Source organism: Oncorhynchus mykiss, chromosome 12 (genome assembly GCF_057628025.1).
Source record: "Oncorhynchus mykiss isolate SJ-2025 chromosome 12, ASM5762802v1, whole genome shotgun sequence".
In the NCBI taxonomy this organism is placed as follows: domain Eukaryota; kingdom Metazoa; phylum Chordata; class Actinopteri; order Salmoniformes; family Salmonidae; genus Oncorhynchus; species Oncorhynchus mykiss.
In genome coordinates this window covers 53,440,451-53,456,933 of record NC_143033.1, presented here as the reverse complement: position 1 = coordinate 53,456,933, position 16,483 = coordinate 53,440,451, and the positions used below count along the sequence as shown (strand labels likewise).

Genomic DNA, 16,483 nt, shown 5'->3' with positions numbered 1-16,483 from the left:
CTTCCTACAACAACATCTCTTGCATAGTTCGTTTTGTTTCGGTATGTTGCATTAAAAGTGGCTAATATCGCGTTGATTCGATCACAATTGTCACAGTAAAGGGAAACATTGATAGTGTTAACTTCACTCAACTTTCTAGAATTTTCCCTGTTATTTCCATGGGCAAATCTCGAGCTTCTTGCCATGCGCTGATATTTTCTTCTGTTCTGCGTGGCAGTCCCGGGGGAGCTGCTCGGCAGTCTCGGACGAGACTAAGCTACCTCCGGGTTACTTAGCCCTGCTGCCCTGTGTAGATAGACATGGAACACTGGTCACTTTAATAATGTTTAAACATGTGTAAACATACTGTTTTAGTACAAAAGCTGAAGAACATAAGCACATCCAGGTACGTTCCGCAAGTGCTGGAGTTGCAGGCAAACTCATGGAAAACAAATTAATGCGATGTCACTGAGTACTGCCCTTCCACCACCACCTGGGATATGGATGCCTGATGAAGACCTAAGGGTTGAAACGTTGTTAATAAATATCACCTGGGACATGAGCCATGAGCAGTGTGCGGCATTTTCCTTTCTGTTTTACCCATTTCATATGTACAGTGTATTCAGACCCCTTCACTTTTCCCACATTTTGTTATGTTACAACCTTATTCTAAAATGGATGAAATTGTTTTTTCCCACTCATCAATCTACACACAATACCCCATAATGACAAAACAAAAACAGGTTTTAGACATTTTTGCAAATGTATTAAAAATAATACTATCACATTTACAGTTGAAGTTGGAAGTTTACATACACCTTAGCCAAATACATTTAAATGCAGTTTTTCCACAATTTCTGACATTTAATCCTAGTAAAAATTCCCTGTTTTTAGGTCAGTTAGGATCACCACTTTATTTTAAAAATGTGAAATGTCAGAATAATAGTAGAGAGAATGATTTCTTTCAGCTTTTATTTCTTTCATCACATTCCCAGTACATACTGGGACTCAAATAGTATTTGGTAGCATTGCCTTTAAAATTGTTTAACTTGGGTCAAGCTTCCCACAATAAGTTGGGTGAATGTTGGCCCATTCCTCCTGACAGAGCTGGTGTAACTGAGTCAGGTTTGTAGGCCTCCTTGCTCGCACACACTTTTTTAGTTCTGCCCATACATTTTCTATAGGATTGAGGTCAGGGCTTTGTGATGGCCACTCCAATACCTTGACTTTGTTATCCTTAACTTACTGGGACAAATCAACAGAAATCTCATAAATCAAAATTCTCAAACATACATGTATTAGGCACCATTTTAAATATAAAATTCTCGTCAATCCAGCCATAGTGTCGGATTTCAAAAATGCTTAACAGCAAAAGCTCCACAAACGATTCTGTTAGGTCACCACCAACTCACAGAAAAACCCAGCAATTTTTCCAGCCAAAGAGAGGAGTCACAAAAAGCACAAATAGAGATAAAATTAATCACTAACCTTTGATGATCCTCAAATGACACTCATAGGACTTCATGTTACGCAATACATGTATGTTTTGTTCGGTAAAGTTAATATTTATATCCAAAAATCTTATTTTACATTGGCGTGTTATGTTCAGAAGTTCCAAAACATGCAGTGATATTGCAGAGAGCCACATGAATTCACAGAAATACTCATTATAAATGTTGATGAAAATTCAAGTGTTATGCATGGAACTTTAGATACACTTCTCCTTAATGCAACCGCTGTGTCAGATTTTTAATTTTTTTTACGGATAAAGCATAATCTGAGAACGGCGCTCAGAGCCCAAACCAGCCAAAATAAATATCCTCCATGTTGCGCAGTCAACATTAGTCATAAATAGCTTTATAAATATTCACTTACCTTTGATGATCTTCATCAGAATGCACTCCCAGTAATCACAGTTCCACAATAAATGCTTGTTTTGTTCGATAATGTCCATTTATGTCCAAATAGCTTCTTTTGTTATGGCGTTTGGTAAACAAATCCAAAAGCGGGTTCAGGTCCAGTCGGACGAAAAATTCAAAAAGTTACATTACAGGTCAAAGAAACTTGTCAAACTAAGAATGGAATAAATTTTTTGGATGTTTTTATCATAAATGTTCAATAATGTTCCAACCGGAGAATTCCATTGTCTGTAGAAAAGCAATGGAACGAGAGATACCTCTCACGTGAAATGCGCGTGTGAGAACGAGGTTGCTGGCAGACCCCTTAGGCAAACAGCTCCCATCCGGCCCCCCTTCACACGAGAAGCCTGAAACAACGTTCTAAAGACGGTTGACATCTAGTGGAAGCCCTAGGAATTGCCTAATAACCCACTGTGAATTCGATAGGGGCTGAGTTCAAAAACTACAAACCTCAGATTTCCCACTTCCGGTTTGGATTTTTTCTCAGGTTTTTGCCTGCCATATGAGTTCTGTTATACTCACAGACATCATTCAAACAGTTTTAGAAACCTCAGAGTGTTTTTTATCCAATACTAATAACAATATGCATATATTAGCATCTGGGACTGAGTAGGAGGCAGTTCACTCTGGGCATGCTATTCATCCAAGAGTGAAAATGCTGCCCCCTATCCCAAGAAGTTAAGCCATTTTGCCACAACTTTGGAAGAATGCTTGGGGTCATTGTCCATTTGCAAACATGCTTTATCTTCCTGACTGATGTCTTGAGATGTTGCTTCAGTATATCCACATCATTCTCTTCCCTCATGATGCAATCTATTTTGTGAAGTTCACCAGTCCCTCCTGCAGCAAAGCACCCCACAACATGACCCCTGTGCTTCACGGTTGGGATGGTGTTCTTCGGCTTGCAAGCCTCCCCCTTTTTCCTCCAAACATAACGATGGTCATTATGGCCAAACAGTTCTATTTTTGTTTCATCAGACCAGAGGACATTTCTCCAAAAAGTACAATATTTGTCCCCATGTGCAGTTGCAAACCGTAGTCTGGCTTTTTCATGGCGGTTTTGGAGCAGGGGTGATATAGGATATGTGGATATAGATACTTTCATACCCGTTTCCTCCAGCATCTTCACAAGGTCCTTAGCTGTTGTTCTGTGATTGATTTGCACTTTTTACACCAAAGTGCGTTCATCTCTAGAAGACAGAATGCGTCTCCTTCCTGAGCAGTATGACGGCTGCGTGGTCCCATGATGTTTATACTTGCGTACTATTGTTTTTACAGATAAACGTGGTACCTTCAGGCATTTGGAAATTGCCTCCAAGGATGAGTCAGACTTGTGGTCTACAATGTTTTTTTCTGAGATCTTGGATGTTTTCTTTTGATTTTCCCATGATGTCAAGCAAAGAGGCACTGAGTTTGAAGGTAGGCCTTGAAATATATCCTCAGGTACACCACCAGTTGACTCAAATGATGTCAATTAGCCAATCAGAAGCTTCTAAAGCCATGACATAATTTTATGGAATTTTCCAAGTTGTTTTCCAAACTTCTGACCCACTGGAATTGTGATACAGTGAGTTATAAGTGAAACAATCTGTCTGCAAACAATTGTTGGAAAATTACTTGTGTCATGCACAAAGTAGATGTCCTAACCGACTTGCCAAAACTATAGTTTGTTAACAATAAATGTGTGGAGTGGTTGAAAAACAATTTTTAATTACTCCAATCTAAGTGTATGTAAACTTCCGACTTCAACTGTACATATTCAGACCCTTTACTCAGTACTTTGTTGAAGCACCTTTGGCAGCGATTCTTCAAGTCTCTGAATTAACTTGAGTGACCCAGCCAGAGCCCAGACTTGAACTGGATCAAACATCTCTGGAGAGACATGAAAATAGCTGTGCAGCGACGCTCCCCGTCCAACCTGACAGAGCTTGAGAGGATCTGCAGAGAAGAATGGGACAATGACTACAAGCTTGGCACACCTGTATTTGGGGAGATTGTCCCATTCTTCTCTGCAGATCCTCTCGAGCTCTGTCAGGTTGGACGGGGAGCGTCGTTGCACAGCTATTTTCATGTCTCTCCAGAGATGTTTGATCCGGTTCAAGTCTGGGCTCTGGCTGGGTCACTCAAGTACATTCAGAGACTTATCCCGAAGCCACTCCTGTGTTGTCTTTGCTGTGTGCTTATGGTTGTTGTCCTGTTGGAAGGTGAACCTTCGCCCCAGGTTGAGGTCCTGAGCGCTCTGGAGCAGGTTTTCATCAAGGATCTCTCTGTACTTTGCTCCGTTCATCTTTCCCTTGATCCTGACGATTCTCCCAGTCCCTGCCGGTGATGCTGCCACCACCATGCTTTACCTTAGGGATGGTATTGGCCAGGTAATGAACGGTACCTGGTTTCCTCCAGACGTCACTCTTGGCATTCAGACCAAAGAGTTTAATCTTAGTTTCATCATGATCTGAGTGTTTTAGGTGCCTTTTGGCAAACTCCAAGTGGGCTGTCATGTGCCTTTTACTGAGGAGTGGCTTCTGTCTGGCCACTCTCCCATAAAGGCCTGGTTTGGTAGAGTGCTGCAGAGATGGTTGTCCTTCTGACCAAGGCCGATCTCCCCCGATTGCTCAGTTTGGCTGGGCAGTCAGCTCTAGGAAGAGTCTTGGTGGTTCCAAACGTCTTCCATTTAAGAATGATGGAGGCCACTGTTCTTGGGGACCTTCAATGCTGCAGACATTTTTTGGTACCCTTCCCCAGATCTGTGCCTCGACAAATTCCTGCCTCTGAGCTCTATGGACAATGTTTTCGACCTCATGGCTTAGGTTTTGCTCTGACATGCACTGTCAACTGTGGGACCTTACATAGACAGGTGTGTGTCTTTCCAAATAATGTCTAATCAATTGAATTGAGCACAGGTGGACTCCAATCAAGTTGTAGAAACATCTCAAGGATGATCAATGGAAACCGGATGCACCTGAGCTCAATTTTGAGTCTCTTAGCAAAGTGTCTGAAAACTTAAATAAATAAGGTATTTATGTTTTTGAAGGTTTTATGCATTTGCAAAAATGTCAGAAACCTGTTTTATCTTGTCATTATGGGGTATTGTGTGTTGGTTGAGGAGGGAAAAATTATAATTGAATCAATTTTAGAATAAAGCTGTAACGTAACTGTGGAAAGAGTGAGGGGGCTGAATACTTTCTGAATGCCCTGAATATGCTGTATTCAACTATTGCTGTACATACACTATTCTATCCATGTTTTCTTCAGATATACTATATATATATATATATCCAGTAAAAAGTTTGGACACACCTACTCATTCAAGGGTTTTTCTTTATTTTTTACTATTTTCTACATTGCAGAATAATATTGAAGACATCAAAACTATGACTTAACACACATGGAATCATGTAGTAACCAAAAAAGTGTAAAACAAATCAAAATACATTTGACATTCTTCAAAGTAGCCACCCTTTGCCTTGATGACAGCTATGCACACTCTTGGCATTCTCTCAACCAGCTTCATTTCAATTAACAGGTGTGCCTTGTTAATTTGTGGAATTCCTTTCCTTAATGTGTTTGAGCAAATGAGTTGTGTTGTGACAATGTAGGGGTGGTATACAGAAGATAGCCCTATTTGGTAAATTATGGCAAGAACAGCTCAAACAAGCAAAGAGCAACGACAGCCCATCATTACTTTAAGACATGAAGGTCAATGCGGAACATTTCAAGGACTTTGAAAGTTTCTTCAAGTGCAGTCACAAAAACCATCAAGCGCTATGATGAAAATGGCTTTCATGAGGACCACCACAGGAAAGGAAGACCCAGAGTTAAGTTCATTTGAGTTAACTGCACCTCAGATTGCAGCCCAAATAAATGCTTCACAGAGTTCAAGTAACAGACACATCAACACACATCACATCAACTGTTCAGAGGAGACTGTGTGAATCAGGCCTTCATTATCGAATTGCTGCAAAGAAACCACTACTAAAGGACACCAATAAGAAAAAGAGACTTGCTTGGGCCAAGAAACATGAGCAATGGACATTAGACCAGTGGACATTTTTCCTTTGGTCTGGAGTCCAAATTTGAGATTTTTGGTTCCAACCTCTGTGTCTATGTCAAAATCAAATCAAATTTACTTATATAGCCCTTCTTACATCAGCTGATATATCAAAGTGCTGTACAGAAACCCAGCCTAAAACCCCAAACAGCAAGCAATGCAGGTGTAGAAGCACGGTGGCTAGGATAAACTCCCTAGAAAGGCCCAAACCTAGGAAAAAACCTAGAGAGGAACCAGGCTATGAGGGGTGGCCAATCTTCTTCTGGCTGTGCCGGGTGGAGATTATAACAGAACATGGCCAAGATGTTCAAATGTTCATAAATGACCAGCATGGTCAAATAATAGTAATCACAGTGAACAGGTCAGGGTTCCATAGCCGCAGGCAGAACAGTTGAAACTGGAGCAGCAGCCAGGTGGACTGGGGACAACAAGGAGTCATCATGCCAGGTAGTTGTGAGGCATGGTCCTAGGGCTCAGGTCCTCCGAGAGAGAGAGGGAGAAAGAAAGAGAGAAATAGAGAATTAGAGAGAGCATACTTAAATTCACACAGGACACCGGATAAGACAAGAGAAATACTCCAGATATAACAGACTTACCCTAGCACCCCGACACATAACCTACTGCAGCATAAATACAGGAAGCTGACACAGATGGGGCCAGGAGACACTGTGGCCCCATCCGATGATACCCCCGGACAGTGCCAAACAGGCAGGATATAACCCCACCCACTTTGCCAAAGCACAGACCCCACACCACTAGAGGGATATCTTCAACCACCAACTTACCATCCTGAGACAAGGCCGAGTATAGCCTACAAAGATCTCCACCACGGCACAACCCAAGGGGGGGCGCCAACCCAGACTCAACCTTCTCAAGTGACGCACAACGCCTAGGGACGGCATGGAAGAGCACCAGTAAGCCAGTGACTCAGCCCCTGTAATAGGGTTAGAGGCAGAGAATCCCAGTGGAGAGAGGGGAACCGGCCAGGCAGAGACAGCAAGGGCTGTTCGTTGCTCCAGTGCCTTTCCGTTCATCTTCACACTCCTGGGCCAGACTACACTCAATCATAGGACCTTTTGAAGAGATGAGTCTTCAATAAAGACTTAAAGGTTGAGATCGAGTCTGCGTCTCTCACATGGGTAGGCAGACCATTCCATAAAAATTGAGTTCTATAGGAGAAAGCCCCGCCTCCAGCTGTTTGCTTAGAAATTCTAGGGACAATTAGGAGGCCTGCGTCTTGTGACCGCAGCGTACGTGTAGGTATGCACAGCAGGACCAAATCGGAAAGATAGGTAGGAGCAAGCCCATGGAATGCTTTGTAGGTTAGCAGTAAAACCTTGAAATCAGCCATTGCCTTAACAGGAAGCCAGTGTAGGGAGGCTAGCACTGGAGTAATATGATCGCATTTTTTGTTTCTAGTCAGGATTATAGCAGCCGTATTTAGCACTAACTGAAGTTTATTTAGTGCTTTATCCGGGTAGCTGGAAAGTAGAGCATTGCAGTAGTCTAACCTAGAAGCAACAAAAGCATGGACCAACCTTTCTGTATCATTTTTGGACAGAACATTTCTGATTTTTGCAATGTTACGTAAATGGAAAAAAGCTGTCCTTGAAACAGTCTTGATATGTTCGTCAAAAGAGAGATCAGGGTGCAGAGTAAGAGTGGGTGAACGTATGATCTCCGCATGTGTATTTCCCACTGTAAAACATGGAGGAGTTTGTTTTTTTAACAGGACAATGTCCCTACACATTTCCAGGCTGTGTAAGGGCTATTTTACAAATAAGGAGAGTGATGGAGTGCTGCATCAGATGACCTGTCCTCCACAATCCCCCTACCTCAACCAAATTGAGATGGTTTGGGATGAGTCGGACCGCAGAGAAGGAAAAGCAGCCAACAAGTGCTCAGCATATGTGGGAACTCCTTCAAGCCTGTTGGAAATGCATTTCAGGTGAAGCTGGTTGAGAGAATGATTCTACAATGTAGAAAATAGTAAAAAATAAAAACAAACCCTTGAATGAGTAGGTGTTCTAAGACTTTTGACTGGTAGTTTATGTGGGAACTCCTTCAAGACTGTTGGAAAAGCATTCCTCGTGACGCTGGTTGAGAGAATGCCAAGAGTGTGCAAAACTGTCATCAAGGCGAAGGATGGCTACTTTGAAGAATATAAAATATATTAGTGATTAACAGTTTTTTGGTTACTACATGATTCCGTATGTGTTATTCCACAGTTTTGATGTCTTCACTATTATTCTACATTGTAGAAAATAGTCAACATAAAGGATAACTCTTGAATGAGTAGGTGTGTACAAACTTTTGACTGGTACTGTATTTCTACTACAGACTACTTGCTCCTCTTAATATTTATATATTTCTTAATTCCATTATTTTACTTTTTAGATTTGATATTACTGCACTGTTGGAGCAAGGAACACAAGCATTTCATTACACCTGCAATAACATCTGCTAAACATTTATGCAACCAATAAAATGTGATATGATTTGAACTTTGTGGCATCAGTTTGGAAAAGGCCTTTTCCAGTTCCAGCATGACAATGCTCCCGCCGTGCACAATGCGAGGTCCAAACAGAAATGGTTTGTCGATCGGTGTACAAGAAGTTGACTGGCCTCCACAGAGCCCTGACCTCAACCCTGTCGGACACCTTTGGGAGGAATTAGAATGCCAACTGCGAGCCAGTCCTAATTGCCCAACATCAGTACCCGACCTCACTAATGCTCTTGTGGCTGAATGAAAGCAAGTCCCTGCAGGAATGTTCCAACATTTAGTGGAAAACCTTCCCAGAAGAGTCAAGGCTGTTTAAGGCTGTTATAGCAGCAAAGGGTGGACCAATGGCATATTAATGCCCATGATTTTGGAATATGTTTGACAAGCAGTTGTCCACATACTGTTGGCCATGTAGTGTATGTGAAAACACCCTAAGATAGCAAGCCAGGATCCCAAGGACTTTGACTGCCTCAGAACGGAGAAAGAGAACTGCTCATGTTTAGCCAATCACAAGGCTCATTTGAATTTCCTGTTGCATCAGAAAAGTTATCTGCAACGAGAGAGATTTAAGTTAAGATCTGGCATCTGTACACTAATTATATAAGTTGTAGACCAACAGAACAAAATGGAGAGAGCCCATCTTAGCCTTACAGTAAAAAGTATAACCCTCTGCTATTAAGAAGTAAACAAGAGTGAAAGAGGAAGTTGCTGTGTGCGTTCTCCCCCACCACGTGATTTACAACAAAAAAGTTTACGAAAGGCTGGTACATTGTGGTCTTGAACCAACCTGAAGTAGAACAGAGAGCTGTCATCCATTTACCATGAACACTTGAAACAGCAGACTTCATAGAATTTGTGCATAGAATACATTCTTTTTTTTTCAGGGTCTACATACAACTTTTAAGGTTATGATGGGTAGAAAGGGATGGATACATGTGGACAGCTTATTGAAAACTCATAGATCTTCTTGTTTCAGTTACAAAGAAGAGATGGTGGTCATGAAATTGAACGTTTGTCATAGCTTTTATTCTGGAGATAACATAACAGTAACATAGCTGCCTTTTCTGACAACCAAAGAGATAAGAAATGAACGCTTTTCACTTTGGAAAACAGTGTAACATCAACGACGGAACACCATTTACGTTATAACTTCACACACACAAAAAAAAATTATTTCACAGTCGAAAGCACTACAATACTCCACTGTATAACTATAACACATCAGTTCAATGTGGTAAGTAAAGAGGCACGTTATAACAGTCCCACACATTGAGATGTGACTAGCTTTAAAATGAAAGAATTTCATGTCTTTGCAGCACTGTCATTTGTAATCAAAGCATTTTGTAAAAGTAGCTATAGTGATTAACTTGTTTGAAAGGTCAACAGAACAAACATGTTTTAGTACAACAAAGTAAAAACAAAAGATGAGTCTTGAAAAATATAATTATAAAATTATATGTATATAAAAAGCTCCTCTAAATATCAAAGTGCTGAATAGGTCATGGAAGAGGCAATACCAAGTTCCTGACAAGGTATTCTTGGTCCTCAACTAAATAAAAACAATCCCCAACACATGCAGACAGGTTCAGTCCAACAGGATATTAGCTCACAGCAGGGTGGAGAGGTGGGCAGGGGGACACATTCTTCTGGTGGGCCTCATGGAGGATATTAGTATCACTGTCCCCGTCGACCTCCAGAGCCAACCCCTCGTTGTATAGGCACCTAAAACCATCGTAGAACTTGTCTGTATCCCCCTCCCCCTGGCTTCCTTTTCCCCTCCTGGACTGCCCGAGACCCGGTTTGCCCGCAGGCTCCCAGGACACCTCATCCTGAAGCTTGGTCATCTTGGTGCTGTCAAATATGTACACTGCATTGGCTGGTAGGGAGAATTCCAGGCTGGTGAGGTATTCGTCCACCATCTCCTTGCAGTGGATGAACTCCATGCTCTGAATCTGGAGCAGAAAAACACACAGTGATTTCCTCAGACAAGGCAAACAGGTTTAGTAAAAATAAAAACACCTTATGACAGATGTCGATTGTGTGGGTTCCATTGTTTTTAACTCAACTGTAATAAAAAATAAGATTGAAATATAAAAAAAAATTATGGACGGCATTTTTTTTTTTTTAACCAGGAACGTACAAATACAAAGACCAAATACAAAAGAAAAGTGAGAAAAAAGCTGTTATTGTGAACTGAAAGAAAGATTTATACCTGTCAAAGGTTTGGACACCTACTCAGTTTTTTTATTTTTTTATTTATTTTGACTATTTTTCTACATTGTAGAATAATAGTGAAGACATCAAAACTATGAAATAACACATGTAGTAACCAAAACAAGTGTTAATCAAATCAAAATATATTTGAGATTCTTCAAAGTAGCCACCGTTTGCCTTGCGTTTGCCTTTGTACACTCTTGGCATTCTCCCAACCAGCTTAATGAGGTAGTCACCTGGAATGCAATTCAATTAACAGGTGTGCCTTGTTAAAAGTTAATTTGTGGATTTTTTTCCTTAATGCATTTGAGTCAATCAGTTGTGTTGTGACAAGGTAGGTGGTGGTATACAGAAGATAGCTCAATTTGGTAAAAGTCCATATTATGGCAAGAACAGCTAAAATAAGCAAAGAGAAACGACAGCCCATCATTACTTTAAGACATGAAGGTCAGTCAATACAGAACATTTTAAGAACTTTGAACGTTTCTTCAAGTGCAGTTGCAAAAACCATCAAGCGCTATGATGAAACTGGCTCTCATGAGGAGTGCCACAGGAAAGAAAGACCCAGAGTTACCACTGCTGCAGAGGATAAGTTCATTAGAGTTACCAGCCTCAGATTGCAACCCAAATAAATGCTTCACAGAGTTCAAGTAGACACATCTCAACATCAACTGTTCAGAGGAGACTCAGGCCTTCATGGTCGAATTGCTGCAAAGAAACCACCACTAAAGGTCACCAATTAGAAGAAGAGACTTGCTTGGGCCAAGAAACATGAGCAATGGACATTAGACCGGTGGAAATCTGTCCTATGATCTGATGAGTCCAAATGTAATATTTTTGGTTCCGTCTTTGTGAGACGCAGAGTAGGTGAACGGATGATCTCTGCATGTGTGGTTCCCATCGTGAAGCATGGAGGAGGTGTGATGGTGCTTTGCTGGTGACATTATCTTAACCAGCATGGCTACCACAGCCTTCTGCATTGATACACCATCCAGTCTGGTTTGCGCTTAGTGGTACTATCATTTGTTTTTCAACAGGACAATGACCCAACACACCTTCAGGCTGGGTAACAGCTATTTGACCAAGGAGAGTGATGGTGCTGCATCAGATGTCATGGCCTCCACAATCACCCGACTTCAACCCAATTGAGATGGTTTGGGATGAGTTTGATCACAGAGTGAAGGAAAAACAGCCAACAAGTCCTCAGCATATGTGGGAACTCCTTCAAGACTGTTGGAAAAGCATTCCAGGTGAAGCTGGTTGAGAGAATGCCAAGAGTGTGTAAAGCTGTCAAAGGCAAAGGGTGGCTACTTTGAAGAAATCTCAAAATATTTTTGTTTTTTTTAACACTGTTGGTTACTACATGATTCCATGTGTTATTTCATAGTTTTGATGTCTTCACTATTATTCTCCAATGTAGAAAATATTACAATCAAAGAAAAACCCTGGAATGAGTAGTTGTGTCAACTTTTGACTTGTAATATGGTCCAACATACTTCCCTAATGTTTACTTACATGAGCACCAACTTGGTTGCATAATTACACTGCAAACACAAAAGCATGACAGCAAACAGCCAAGTGTTTTGAACAGTGTGAGGGGTGGTGATAGCGCCATTGGGAGATGTGGCGTGTCTTACCTGTGCTTTCTTCAGCAGATCGGTGAAGACTGAGAACCAGTCTGGGGTGAGCCTCTCCAACTCCAAGGTAATGATGGCCAAGGCTAGTGTGGAGCCTTTGAACTGTGATAGCTGGTGGCAGGCCATACAGTGCTGCACCTGCCTAGTCCACAATGCCGCCTGGAGGCAAGGCCTCTTCTGAGAATGAGCACCCACAGATGAAAGGTGGGGGTGGCCAGAGATCAACAGGGCATGGAACTGCAATAATCACAAAATACAGAAGATGGAGACCATCATTAATACATATCCACTGTTTCATTCATTCATTCGTCACAATTCATATCGATCACGGACAACTTTCCACATCTTCTCTTTAACAGCCATTCCCATATTACATTATCTTCTTAGTAACCCCCCCATCTGCCCCCTTTCCTTGCCTGGGGTGTGATGCCCTCTTTGCTGTGTGCAGTGCTAGTCTGTCTCCCTGTTTTAAGACTGTTAGTGTAAAACCAACATGGGGGGGCTACATTTGTAATGCCCAAACCTTTTTTTCTTCTTCTTTGTCACAAAATTGTGAATGCATTTGCATGTCTCCACTCTTTAGCAAATAGTCAGCCATGTTGTTTGAGCAAAGGAAAAACACTTTAGAATTTCAGGTTGTCGTTTAACAGATCTAGTGGAAATGTTGAAAGAGCTCATCTTTGAATCCACAGCTCAATCATACAACTGTGTTATGGTGGAAAGTATGTGACAATATTCCTGTAGTACCCATTGTTGTTTGAAAGACAATGGAGATATGACCACTATTTCGGTTGCTGAATGCAAAGTACATTTTCAGGGGAATGTAATTGTTGGAAAGTTTATTTGAAAAGTATTAGAGAATTTATTTTTATTTAACTAGATTTTCTTTGTATCATGTTTCTTTTTTGAATTCTACAATACTTGTATTTTTGTAATAAACCTATTGTGAGCTAGGACAATATGGAATAGTTCTTATGGATTAAACTAAAATCTACACACAACTAACTGGTGAGACATTCATCAATCTCTGAAATGTTTCAGTATTCAGAACAATCTTATGTTATAATTTGAGGAAATTCTCACATTGGCTCTGGTGTGAAACAATGAAACTGCCCTTAAGTTTTACTTCACACCAATAGAATTCTGTTCAAGGATGTTGGCCAATGGTTGTGGTCTGCCATGGTAACATTGCAGAGACGTCTACTACTAGACTTGAGGATGAAATATGTCTGGTAATAGTTAGTGTTTGATGCTTATTTGACTTCCAGTTTGTGGTGTGTAGTATAAAGTATGGATCTTTCCAAGATGTCAAACTCCAGTGTGCCATAAACAATCTATACAGCATGGCATTTTTTTTAATGAAAATAAATATGCATACATGACAGCACAGTACTAGTCCAATTAATCTAATTTGATTTAACCTTTTGAAACTAGGCAAGTCTAGGCAAATTCTTATTTATGTTAAAATTGTAATTGGAAGTGGGTTAGGGTTGGACAAATTATATCTTAAAAGCCTCTCCCCTTGTTAAATAACAGGGTTCTACTTTCTGCTTTACTACTGGAGGTAAATCAGATAAGTGCCTTGGCTTGATCTTAGCTCTAAATTGCACTTAATCACCTTGTTTTAGATGACCGCTTGTCAATGGTGTCAGGTGTGGACAGAGACATATCACAGGTGGACACAAGTCAAATCAATGCACAATTTCTAGGACCAATACTCTTATCGGGGAGATGTTAACATTGGCCATCTTTGACAAGATGAAGCGTGTGTTCCCTTGTGCTTTTGTACCGTGTTTGAGCCTGTCAAAGCAGTGAGGACGTGTTCACGGCTACTTACGATGTGAATGAAGTCGATTGGCGTTGCGGTATACAGGTCCCAGCTCAGCTTATCTAGTATGATCCTCTCCATGCGAAGAATCTCCGCTGTTGAAAAGTTGCATCCGCTCTGCACAACAAGGCCCTTGACTGATCCAATCACCTGTTTCAACAGACATCAGCAAGGGAGCTAATAAACATATTGTATTAAACTAGAGTTGTGTTTTATTTTGATTTATAAGAAAGAATAAACTTATGTTCTCTATGTTCAATTATGTTTTGCTAAACTTCCAAGAGATAAAAATCCCACCTCATCCTCCTCATTGATTTTTGCTGAGAGAATCAGAGAGGTGAAGGCGATACACTTCAGGTATTTGGGCGATGCCTGAAACAGAAGGTGATTTAGCACCTCTAGAATTTAGCAGAATGTGAGCTGTGAATTATTTTCAAGAACAGAGGATTTCCATACCTTCACTGTTGCTAGAAGTCTATTCAGAACACAGACTCCAAGAGCAAATGTTTCTTGACAGAAGTTGAACAGTCTGCACATTTCACCCAGCCAGAGGATCACATCTTGCAGTTGGAATGGGGTAATGTCAGTACCCTGTGTGCGATGGAAAGAATCAAGAGGTCAGAACTTTGCAGGGGTGTGTGGTGAATGTGTCAGACTGTGTCAAACATTAGGCTCAGTCAAGATGGTTGCCCATATACCTGAATGCAGCTGTTCTTGAAGACTGGCACTTTCCAGAGGCGCATCTCCCTGCCCAGTGCATCCTCCAATAACGCCACCAACCGTTGGTTCTCTGCAGCTCCTGGGTTCTTCATTGTGACCTTGGTGCCGGCCAGGGTTCTCCACCACCTAAGGACACACCGCGTAGTGTTACAGGCCATGCCATTTACAGTGGGAGAATGAAATGGATCACAGCTAAACACAACTTCATAGGTTACATTGAAAGTCAAAGTCATAGATACTTTGCAACAAAACCTTTTCTGAAATGTCCAATTAATAGCCCAAGGTTCTCCTTTCTTCTTCACAAAGGGTTAATCTAATGTCACTTTCTAATTCTAAACAGCTGATTTCTGAGCAGAATGTGTCAACCAGTGGAGTAAAGTACTTAAGTAAAAATACTTTAAAGTACCACTTAATACATTTTTTGAGGTACCTGTACTTCACTACATTCCTAAAGAAAACATTGTACTTTTTACTCCAAACATTTTCCCTGACAACCCAAAGTACTAGTTATATATATTGAATGCTTAGCAGGACAGGAAAATTGTGAAATTCACACACTTATCAAGAGAACACGTGGTCATCCTTACTGCCTATGTTCTGGCAGACTCACTAAACACAAATGCATCTTTTGTAAATAATGTGAGTGTTGGAGTGTGCCCCTGGCTATCTGGAAATTTGCTTTGCTTAATATAAGGAATATGAAATGATTTATACTTTTACTTTCGATACTTAAGTATATTTTCAAAATTAAGTATCAAAAGTAAAATGTAAGTATTTTTAAAACCAAATACTTTTACTCAAATAGTATTTTACTGGGTAACTTTCTATTAAGGTATCTATACTTTTACTCAAGTATGACAATTGGGTACTTTTTCCACCACTGGTGTCAACATAATCAGCCTGGTTGTCTCATAGACTAGAATTAACATAGACACTCATTAGTATATGTTAGGTTTGGAATGGTTACATAAAACAGAATGTTACTTAAAGCTGGGACCCTACAAAATTAACATAGAAATGTGACTTACAGTCATTCTAGTCGAACGTAAGTCTAGGCGGTAGATCTGTTCTATGTGTACTATTTCTATGCTTCCCGTTATTAAGTTTCATTTTTGCGTCTTTTACTTTCGGTGTTGTACACCAGTTTCAAACAGATGAAAATACAATAATTTTGGTTATGGATGGGTAGGTGTGTAACTCGAACGTCTGGTAACTCAAATGTTGCGTATTCGAATCTTATCACAGACATCTTTAGCAACTACTTACTAATTTTTTTGCAGCTACTTAACATGTTAGGTAACCCTTCCTGACCACCTAGCTAATGTTAGCCACAACAAAATTGGAATTCCTAAAATATCAAACAGTTGCAAATTCTTAATATATTGTACCAATTGCAATTCGTAAAATATACGAATTGTAATTCGTGACATATAATACGAAATGGATGACGGACGACATCCACAAATGAATACATACGAAACCTAACATATCATTCTAAATGGAGGGCAATAGATTTACATGTACTATGTTAAGTCTACCCCTGAGTCAGGTTGCAGCAATGGATCGTACATAAGCACCGAAGGGATTTTTCAACAGTGTACAAAAGCACACAGCGCTCCATTGATAGATTGACTA

The 16,483-nt window shown here is 40.6% G+C and overlaps 1 protein-coding gene across 1 annotated transcript in view; it reads left to right on the top strand.

The window, feature by feature from the left end:
• Positions 1 to 14,327, top strand: part of LOC110537756 (septin-8-A) — a 47,865-nt gene extending 33,538 nt beyond the window's left edge. Inside the window, exon 10 of the mRNA XM_021624123.3 lies at positions 12,319 to 14,327. Within this exon, the coding sequence (XP_021479798.2) occupies positions 12,319 to 12,481 (163 nt within the window). The 3' untranslated portion in view covers positions 12,482 to 14,327. The remainder of the gene's footprint in view (positions 1 to 12,318) is intronic.
• The last annotated feature ends 2,156 nt before the right edge of the window (positions 14,328 to 16,483 follow it).